The sequence below is a fragment of the Lithobates pipiens genome, unplaced genomic scaffold, assembly GCF_037356315.1.
Source record: "Lithobates pipiens isolate NorthernLeopardFrog02 unplaced genomic scaffold, aLitPip1_a1.2 Scaffold_24, whole genome shotgun sequence".
NCBI classification, from domain to species: Eukaryota; Metazoa; Chordata; class Amphibia; order Anura; family Ranidae; genus Lithobates; species Lithobates pipiens.
In genome coordinates this window covers 2,452,402-2,463,518 of record NW_027507786.1, presented here as the reverse complement: position 1 = coordinate 2,463,518, position 11,117 = coordinate 2,452,402, and the positions used below count along the sequence as shown (strand labels likewise).

Here is an 11,117-nt window from a genome sequence, read left to right as displayed (position 1 = left end):
AAATGTTGAAAAGTGTTGAAAAACTCATTGCAAAGCCACTGGCATTTTTATAACATTAATAATAATAATAATAATAATAATACAATCCAGTGCGTATGAGGTCAGTATATTCATTGGTTTCTGCAAAAGGTATAGCACAGTGATGGCGAACCTTGGCACCCCAGATGTTTTGGAACTACATTTCCCATGATGCTCCACTACACCGCAGAGTGCCAGAGCATCATGGGAAATGTAGTTCCAAAACATCTGGGGTGCCAAGGTTCGCCATCACTGGTATAGCATCTAGAAACAATGGGGTTTTTATTTATTTATTTTTACTAGTAATGGCAGCGATCAACGACTTATAGCAGGACTGTAATATTGCAGCGGACAATCTGACACTTTGTGGGAACCAGTGACACTAATACAGAGATCAGTGCTAAAAATATGCACTGTCATGGTACCAATGACACTGGTTGGGAAGCGGTTAACATCAGGGGCGATCAAAGGGATAGGGCGTGCCTATCCTGTGTTTAATGTGCTTTGGAAGGGGCTTTTACTAGAGGAAGGCATGGATCCATGTCTCTGCTTTGCAGGAACACAGGATCTATGCCTTCCCTACTTACAGAGCGACAATCTCCATTGTTTACATAGGAAGACTGCCGCTCTGCCTCTGTGCTGGATGATCGGCGGGTGCCAGTGGACATGGAGTCCACGGAAATCACAGACTCGGAGGTGTCGGATTACATACTAGCCCCGTCCATTAAGGGCACATGGGTGCTGCCCCCCTATCCGTGCATCCAGCCCCTTTCAGGACACCAGCGAATGGTTTCCAATGCGCATACCTCCCAACTTTTTGAGATGGGAATGAGGGACACCTATCAGCAAAAGCATGCAGGCATAGGACACACTCCTTGCCACTCCCCCTTAAAGGAGAATTGTACAAAAAACAAGATTGGTTAAAGTGGTTATAAACCCTTACAATCCACTTTGACCTACAGGTAAACCTAGATTAAGGCTTACCTGTAGGTCCAAGCAATATCTCCTAAACCTACACAGTTTAGGAGATATTTACTAAAAGACAGTGACAGCTGTCTACGGTGCATGCGCAGGCACACTATTGCCATTAGCTGCATGCCACTGCTAACGGCGATATCCCGTTAGTGGCGGCTCCTGTGCGCATGCGCGGGAGTGGCATCATCGCTGCTCCGGCGCTGTGAGCAGCAATACCCAGAAGAAGATGGATGCTCTGGACTACAGGGGACAGCGGTGACATCGCTGGCTCCTATGTCAGGTGTCATGAAGCCGGCAGTTTTGACACTGGTCTCCGAGTGGCTGAAAGGACAGGTGATCCTATTGGATGCCTAGGGAGGGAGGAGCTGAAAGTCTCCATGGAGGAGAGAACACGGAGCCGCTGCACCACGTTGCCTGCCCCGATAGGGTAAGTGCCGGACTGACTGGAAAACAGCAGGGGGGTGGGTGTCGTTCAGTGGGGGGTGGGTGGTTATTTGCTGCCGCCTCCACCCCCCCCCCCCCAAAATAAAAAATAAAAAGCCGCCACTGCGTACTAGATACCTGATCCGGCACAGCAGTGCCACCTTGCCACCGTATAAGTAATGCGGGCGACAAGCAGTTAAAGTTATCATGGCTCCCAACTGTCCCTGATTTGGAGCAATGTCCCTCTGTCCCTCATTCCTCCTCATTTGTCCCTCATTTTGGTCTGGTCTATATATTATATATAAAATGCACTTTTATTTATCTTTTAAAAAGTGTTTCCCAGTGCTAATCCAAATTCTAAATCGCTGCATTTGTAAATACCAAAAGCCAACATAAAGGAATAGTAGTAGTAAAATGCACTTGTGGGTTTGACCAATCATTTTTTTTTTATACAATTCTCCTTTAAGGAGGGCGTGGCAGGGGGTGTGTCCTATGCCTGCATGCTTTTGCTAATAGGTGTCCCTCATTCCCATTTCAGAAAGTTTGGAGGTGTGATGTTATCAATGCTGCAGTTGTGCAGGAAAAAGTCGCATCCAAGTCGCAATGTAAAAATCGCATTGCTTTGGAGTCGCACACGTGTGAATGGAGCCTGAAGGTGAACTCCCTGCACTGTTGCTCCTCCCTGTCTCAGCATTGATCCTGCATAGTGTACAGACTCTGCTGACAGCTCTCCCGCTGCCTGTTCTTGATGTAGACATACCTTATATCAGGGTCATTTTCACTATTGTCCTAACTGATATTGCTAGGTGCCCTGAAGAGAAGTCGCAGGGGTGGCCCCATAAATTGTAGTGATCCCCCCCCCCTATGCAAAATCATATACTACCAACATTTTGAGATGGGAATGAGGGACACCTACTAGCAAACGTATGTAGGCATAGGACACGCCTCCTGCCACACCCCCTTAAAGGAGAATTAGCCCAAAAAAAAAAAAAGGTTAATTAATTCTACAAGTGCTTTTTTTACCACTACTATTCCTTTATATTGGTTTGGAATTTATAAATGCAGCAATTTAGAAATCGGATGAAAGGTTTAGCGCTGGGAAACACTTTTTGAAAGATAAAAAGTGCATTTTATATACAACTATATGTATCAGACCAACATGAGGGACAAATGAGGAGGAAAGAGGGACAGAGGGACATTGCTCCAAATCAAGGACATTCCCTTGAAATCAGGGACATTTGGGAGCTGTGTATACCACACTCTATCATTACAATAGAGCAGCAGTGCTGCCATGGAAGCTGTCGCTGTAAGGGAGGGAGGGACTTGGCCTGAACTTTGCTCTGCACACAGGAACTGGGGAAAGGAAAAGTAGAATCCTCTTCATTCCTCCAGAAGTGTTCAGAGCATGCAGGCTGCAATGGCATCAGATCCCGGGCCCTCCAGATCCAAGCAGCAGGTCATCAGGATCACCTACCTGCTCTCAGCCCTGGACATCTCCTGCCTGTTCATGCAATTTGCAGTCACGCCGGTAAGTATCCCAGACAATTATGAAATACATTGTAGCAAAGGTCAGTGTGCTGACCGCCTCCATCTATAGCGTGACAACCTTAGTTATTACTTTGCTGCCAAGTAAAATTCTTTCCAGGAACATTTCTGTGATGCCGCTGTAATGCAAATATTACTCACAATGCTGTCTTGGAGGACCACAAAGCACTAAGCCCATAGCTCCCAACTGTCCCTGATTTGGAGCAATGTCCCTCTGTCCCTCTTTCCTCCTCATTTGTCCCTCATGTTGGTCTTATCCATATATTTGTATATAAAATGCACTTTTTATCTATCAAAAAGTGTTTTCCGTTGCTAAACCTTTCATCTGATTTCTAAATTGCTGCATTTGTATATTCCAAACGCCAATATAAAGGAATAGTAAAAAGCACTTGTGGGTTTAACCAATCTTGTTTTTTTGTACAATTCTCCTTTAAGGGGGCATGGCAAGAGGTGTGTCCCCTCCCTGCATGCTTTTGCAAATAGGTGTCCCTCATTCCCATCTCAAAAAGTTGGGAGGGTATGTAAGCCCCACTGACCTCGGCGCGATTTGACAGGTCAAATTGCATGCCAATTTGGAGCCTATTGCCGGTGTTCTGGCAGATAGTGTCCTGCCATAATATAGCGTCTGCCCCGTACTGCGCGAATGCGCAGAAGAAGCTTCGGAAAATCTCCGAAGCTGAACGGTGCCTGCGCCGTGAGTGGAGGTGGTAGCCCCGCCATCCAAGCGGACATAGGGTTCGGAAAATTAGAGGGCCCCTCGCGGGCGAGCTTCGCTCCCCACGCTTCGGGCTCGGCCTCGCTGCGCTCGGCTCTTTTTTATTCCTGCTCTATGTCCACTTGGATGGTGGGGATAGAAACTGGACTCACGGCGCAGGCGCCGTTCATCCTCGGCAATTTTCGGAATCTGTGTCGCTGTGTACTGCGCATGCGCAGTACACAGCGGACACTATCGGATGGGGGACCTTATATGATAGGACACCGGCAATAGGAGCGTCCCAATCGGCAACTTTACTGCGCCCCCCCCCCCCCCCCGATTTTCAAAAGTAGTTCCTGCACTACTTTTGGCGACTTCAGGGAGCGATTTTAATAGACATCTGTCCGTGAACCCGCACCAATGTCTTTTCAAGTCACCCTCGAAGTCGGACCTAAGGCCGGATTCACACCTATGGCATTTTTTGTGCTTTTTTTTGCAGATTTGCACTACAGAACGTGTTCCATAGGAAACCATGTTAAATGGACTGTAGTGCAAATCTGCAAAATGCACTAAAACTGCCATAGGTGTGAATCCAGCCTTAATGCGGCTTTGTAATCTTGCGAGTTCATCTGACCAAAACTGTGTTCCATGTCAACGAGGGCTGAGGCTTGGTTCACACCTCTGGCATGTGGCTGCATGAATCGCAGCGCTACGATTCCAGCAGCCCAACCACCTGCAGTGGGCCGCGCTTTGAGAAAGGTGCTTGCACCTTTTTGCTGCTGGAAACGCGGACATGGCTGAAACGCACATATGTGGACCCGGGAGAAAATGCCCAGAAATATAACAGCTGAAGTCACATGCTTTGGTATCTGCTGCCATAACCCCGGTATTCTACGTCAAAGTACCGACGTACAGAAATGGCAGTTTGCGGTAAGTGGTTGAAAACCTCAGATATGAAATATGAACAAAGCATATTCCTCTATAGTGTGTACTTGTCTTAATCCAGAGCAATAGGTGTCATTTCTGTCTGCTGCTTCATTCCTCTGCTATCAGCATGGGTCACTTCTGACGTTTTCCTGACGAAACATGGTGACCAGGGGTGGGATCTCCAGCTGATTAACATCCCCAGCTCTGTTCCTGTTTGCTGTGTAAAGGGGTGTGTCCCTGCCCTCCAATCAGCTCTTAGAGCTCTCCTCACTGAGCGCTACAGAGTGTAACTTCAGCCCTCCGTCACCTTTTTCCTGAACCTTTATAAATTCAGCACAGCCTGCCTCTGGCCCACACCCTCTCCCAATTACAGCCTGTCTCCTGAACACACCCCTTGCCCAAGCAAAGCTTGCAACTTGCCTTAGGCTGAACAGACTTTGGAACAGGTGTCAAACTGGTTTGTTGTGGAACTAGGCATGTGCAATTCGTTTAGTTCTGAATACATTTTTTTAACAAATTTTGACAAATTTTTTAATTTCTGAATTTCTCAAATTACAAAATTTTAGATTTTCTGAAAAAAACCCCAGAATAAAACGAAAACGAAATAATTTTTTGTTAGTGCACATGTCTATGCGGAACTACAAATCCCATGAGGCAATGGAAGGCTAATGTCCTGTCAGAAAGCTGCTACCCATCAGAATAGGTAACGGAAGTGACGTTTCGGCACGGTAGGGTTGCCACCTGTCCAGGATTCACCTGGACAGTTCGGTTTTGGAATCCTGTGTCCGGGTTTCAGTCTGCCTGAAACCCGGCACATTATTTAGACTGGGCTGTGGCTCCCCAAGTAGCTTAGATAGTAACACAAAAATCTGTTGCCATTCGGGATCTGCTCTCTGAGGGTAGGTTTGGCATCACTGGGGGGGGCATGATGTTAGTAAGAGCAGTTTGGCCACACCCACTGTTTGCCGCAGCGCACTGCATTACCACTTTCCTTGGGGGGCACCCAAAGGTGTCCCAGGTCTTTTATAATCCTATAGTGTATACTACGAAAAAAATGTGCCCTGTGCCGCTAAAGTGTTCAGGTTTGGCTTGAAGAAAAGGTGGCAACCCTACGGCACGGCCATCTTGGTACACCCGCACTCGTCCGCAGTAAGCCGACAGTCAGAAGGGGGCAAGCGGACATCTTTTTACCCTCACTGAAGTCTGGCATTTCACACTTATTTTTACCAGTAAACAGCTTATATAGTCAAATACAGTATTTGGAGGTCCGTGTGACTGTTTTGATGTTGAATTTCAAAAGCATCGTCAAGCATGCTGATCTCACATATTTGCTAATCTGACAGAACACCGCTGATTTTATAATTCAACATCAAAACAGTCACATGGACTTCCAAATACTGTATTTGACTATATAAGCTCCGTTTACTGGTAAAACTTATGCCGCGTACACACGACCGGTTTTTCCGTCGTAATAAGCTCTGAAGGTTTTTCCGACGGAGTTCCGACAGAGTTCCGCCGAAACGGCCTTGCCTACACACGATCACACCAAAGTCAGATCGTCTAGAACGTGGTGACGTACAACACGTACGACGGGACTAGAAAAAGGAAGTTCAATAGCCAGTAGCCAATAGCTGCCATCTCGTATTTGATTCAGAGCATGCGTCGTTTTTTGGTCCATAGAGAACAGCATACAGAAGATCGGTTTTCCCGATAGGAATTGATTCCGTCGGAAAGATTTAAAACATGTTCTATTTCTAGGTCCCTCAGAGTTTTCGTAAAAAAAAAGAGGCCCACACACGATCGGAATATCCAATGAAAATATTCCATCTGACTTTTTCTGCCGGAAAGTCCGACCATGTGTACGCGGCATTAGTGTGAAATGCAAGACTTCAGTGGGTGTAAAAAGATGTCCGCATGTCACCTTCTGACTGTAGGCTTACTTCGGACAAGTTTGGGTGTACCAAGATGGTCGCGAGAAAATGTCACTTCTGTTGCATTTTCTGATGGGTAGCTGCTTTCTGATAGAACACTGGCTCCCACAGGCAGAGGCATGATGGGACTTGTAGTTTTGCAACAGCTGGAGGCCCGCCAGTTTGACACCCCTGGACTATGGAATACAGGCATTCTGTATGCCTGCACAGTGTCCTGTAACCCCGCCCTCACCATAAGGGAGAAGATATGTATGACATTTTTAAACCATGTAAAAAAAAAAGTAAGAAAGTTCATTTCTAATACTAAGCAAAATCAGTAATTTTGCTTGCATGGTTATAATTGTATTCGAAAGTGTCTATATCATTGTATGTTCTTAATTACTGTAATTTCTGGTGAGGGAATGCGGTGGGATTACTGACTGAAGACCAGGGACATTATTCCTACTAGGAATTTCTTAGGAATAAGGCTTTAAAACACCAAGGCCTGGAAACCGGAGACTGTTGGCAAATATGCATGTTGTTGCAGTTACTTTACTATGGCTAATTGCAGGTTGGCTGCCTGAAAAATATCACTTATATTCCCCCCAGCATGCTAAAAAAAAGTCATACAGCTTGGATATGGCCAACAGCAGTATTTAATAATGACTCACCAAATCATGTATTTAATAATGACTCACCAAATCATGTATTTAGTAATGACTCACCAAATCATGTATTTAGTAATTATAAGGGAATACTTATTAAGGTTGCCAAAAGATATACGGTACTAGGTTAAAGGTCTAAGATAATATGCTTAGGCGTGCATTTCACTAAGTTCAGAATTAAGATGCAAGATGTTGACATATTAGGATGCATCTGTCTGCGGTAAGAGGTACAAAGCTAAGATAGGACTGGTTACGCAAGAATATGGTCAGTCAGCAGATGTTGAAATGACGAAATAACTATCAGAAGACTGTATTTCACCTTTGACTTAGATAATGTCATGAGTTTAAGAAAAATGTCGATGTATGTATGAATTACCTGATTGGTTAAACCACAGGGCTGTCCTTCTGCTCAAACTAAATAAAACTGTTGTGTGTGCTTCAATAGGCACATTCATTATTCACGTACAATAGTGTGTATGTGTAATGTTTTGTCCACCGGTGAAAGGGACCTCCGCCCTTCAATCCTAGCCTAGGCTACCAGGGGTTACTTACAGAAGACGAGCAACCTAACAGTAATGACTCACCAAATCATGTATTTAGTAATGACTCACCAAATCATGTATTTAGTAATGACTCACCAAATCATGTATTTAGTAATGACTCACCAAATCATGTATTTAGTAATGACTCACCAAATCATGTACCACCACACTACAACTTCCATAATTTTATCTCCATCACCCGTGCCTTCCTTCCAACTAACCATCTCTCTTTGATGGCTCATATTTCAGTATCTGGCGAAGAACCTGGGCTTGGACACTGTAGGTTTCGGCTATCTACAGACATTTTTTGGAATCCTTCAGCTCGTGGGAGGTCCGATTTTTGGCAGGTGAGATTTTTTTAAATTCAATCTATTCGGCGTAGAAAACATGGACACCATGGATCTACTTTTAGATTTGTATGTCTATTTTCTCCAAATCGTATAGAAAGGTTACTTCTTTGGTGGGAAAATCCAGTCAATAAGTCTCTGCTTCCTGATGCCACGGCCAGACTTTTCGACAGCAAAAGTCAGACGGAACGAATCCGTTGGAAGAATCCATTGTGTTGTGGGCTCCATCGGACCTTTGCTGTCCAAAAATCTGACAGACTTTAGAAATAGAACATGTTTCAAAATTTTCCACCGGAACTCCGCTGGACCCAGTTCCTATAGAGAAATCCGCTCGTGTGTATGATAGTTCCGACGGATGAAAACCGACGCTAGGGCAGCTATTGGCTACTGGCTATGAACTTCCTTATTCTAGTCCGGTCGTACGTCATCACGTTCCAATCCGTCAGACTTTGGTGTGATTGTGTGTGGCCAAGTCCGTTCATTCGGAAAGTCAGTCGTGTGTACGCGGCATAAGTATATCTAAACGCTGTTGTTCATATTATACCCACGCATTATGGTGGAATCCAATTGAACGATCAGATGTTTGGCAAAGATTTAGCCACCAATCCAAATCGCACACAGACAGGGTCCTTAGTGCTAACGGAACCCAATACCACAGTTTTGAAAGGCAAGAGTCTTACCTATAAGCCCCCACGCTGCTGCTTTGGCAGTGTATGAATGTGCCTGTGAAGGTTCCCATTTCATTCTATAGGTAAATGTGCCCCAAACAGGGTACCGGTTGGGTTTTTCTGGGGTGCTGTGAACATGGGATGCGGTTTGCCTTAGATTGGCATCATGCGCTACCATGGTATGGGCGGCCACCAACACCAGAACAAGTAATGAAGTGCTAGGACCAGGACCAGGATGCACAGTTTCCTGTCCGCTTGATGGAAACTCCTAAGGCCTTGTACACACGATCGGAGATTCCGACAACCAAATCCGTCGGATTTTGTCCGAAACTGTTGCATACACACGGTCGGACAAAGTTGTCGGAAAATCCGATCATTCAGAACGTGATGACGTTATTTCGTTACAACGGGACTATCTTCAGGCTAGTAGCCAATAGCTTTGATGTAGGAATTTGATCTGAGCATGCGTGGCACTTTGTCCGATCGGAATTCTCTACACATGATCGGAGTATGTCCAATTGGAGCATTTTGTCGGAAAATATTTCCGGCAAGTTGGAAAATTTGGTCCGACGGATATTCCGACGGAAACAGTCCGATGGAGACCACACACAGTCGGAATATCCGACAAAACGCTTCGATCAGACACATTCCGTCGGAATCTCCGATCGTGTGTACAAGGGCTTAGACTGATCCAGGACAGGTGGAAAGCAAGGCCACCACCAGCATTTGGGAGAGGATGGAGCGCACCTCCATCCAGACCTGCTCTGCCTTCCACCATGCTGCTGGAGTAAGGTAGGGCTTTGATGGATAGGGGAACTCTGATGGGAGCAGTGGGGCATTTGACATGATACCAGGATTTTGGACCTCCTGTCCGTTTTCATCCGCTCCACCAGACGGGTGGAAAATACGGTCTCCGTCTGTCTGGATTCAGCGGATCGGATGTCACCGCTGACCTCCGTCGCTCCATAGAGGTACATGGAGAATACGTTCAGGTCCTCCTAAAAAACTGACAGGTGGATCTGGACGGTCCGCATGTGTGAAAGGGGCCTAACAAAAAAAAGTAAAACAATTTATAAATGAATAATAATAAATAAGTAAAAGCCAATGAAAAAAGCTTAAAAAAAAAAAAGATGAAACAGATGATATTTTTCTTTATTGGATAATTATAAAATGCCAAATCTCAAAAACGCTGCACACAAACGCTTAAAAAATGCGCAAACAACCACTCAAAAACATGACACTAATTCCGCGTACACACGTCCGGACATTCCGGCAGACTAGGTCCAGCGGTCTTCCCGATGGACTTTCGGCGGAGTTCCGAAGGACTTTCCGAACGAACGGACTTGGCCACGCACAATCACACCAAAGACCGACGGATTGGACCGTGGTGACGTACGACCGGACTAGAATAAGGGAGTTCATAGCCAGTAGCCAATAGCTGCCCTAGCGTCGGTTTTCATCCATTGGACTAGCATACACACAAACGGATTTCTCGATAGGCGGCGTTCCGGCGGAAAAATTTGAAACTTGTTCTATTTCTAAAGTCCGTCAGATTTTTAGACATCGAAGGTCCGATGGAGCCCACACACGATCGAAATTGTCCGACGGATTCGTTCCGTCGGACCTTTGCTGGCGAAAAGTCCGTTCGTGTGACCGCGGCATCAGGTGTGAATCCAGCCTGACTTTTCCAAACAGAAGGCAGCAAAATATCAGATTTTCATTGCTAAATACTCCGTAATGGCAGCACTAAATCTCCCCCTTCAGATGGAATCTCCCTTCAATTTTGCTTGACTGACAAGTGTTGGGATTTCCAGCACAGTCAGCATCTGCAGAGTTTATAATCTTCTATCCTTCAAGGTATTTGCTAATCATTGCTTTATCTCCAGAGTTGATACCAAGCGAGGTGAATGAACTGAAGAAGCTGGGCTGTAATATAAAGTGTCACCGGCCGCTGGAGTATTGTGGCTTCCCTGGTTCTTCTCCCCCCCCCCCCCCCCCCCCCCATCCACTTACCAACATACTGATGACATTTACATTTTTGTTTTATTAAATATTTTATTGTAGACCCTGCGATCTCATCTCTGGGTCTCCTTGCTTCTCAATGCAAAAATCATGATCTGCCTGCATTGCATAGAAAAGCACAGAGTCCAAGTGATCACATCACTGGGTCTAAAACAAGGAATGTCCTGAAAAATGATTTTTCTTTTTTTTTTTTTCTTTTTTTTTTACCTTTAGTGTGTTGATGAGGGGGGGAAGGGAGAAACCAGGTATGGCAAATTATAAGCAGCTTACATTTCAGCTTTAAAACTGGACCAACCAGAACAACCAGAAAAGCTGCTGTATTTTGGATTAATTTGCTTTTTCAGATATAAGCAATGGCGGCTGGTGGAATATATTTTTTTT

At 45.3% G+C, this 11,117-nt stretch overlaps 1 protein-coding gene across 1 annotated transcript in view; it reads left to right on the top strand.

The window, feature by feature from the left end:
• Window positions 1-2,772: 2,772 nt before the first annotated feature.
• Window positions 2,773-11,117, top strand: part of SLC67A1 (solute carrier family 67 member 1) — a 94,322-nt gene continuing 85,977 nt past the window's right edge. The window contains exons 1-2 of the mRNA XM_077453507.1: window positions 2,773-2,944; window positions 7,949-8,046. Of these exons, the coding sequence (XP_077309633.1) occupies window positions 2,822-2,944; window positions 7,949-8,046 (221 nt within the window). The 5' untranslated portion in view covers window positions 2,773-2,821. The remainder of the gene's footprint in view (window positions 2,945-7,948; window positions 8,047-11,117) is intronic.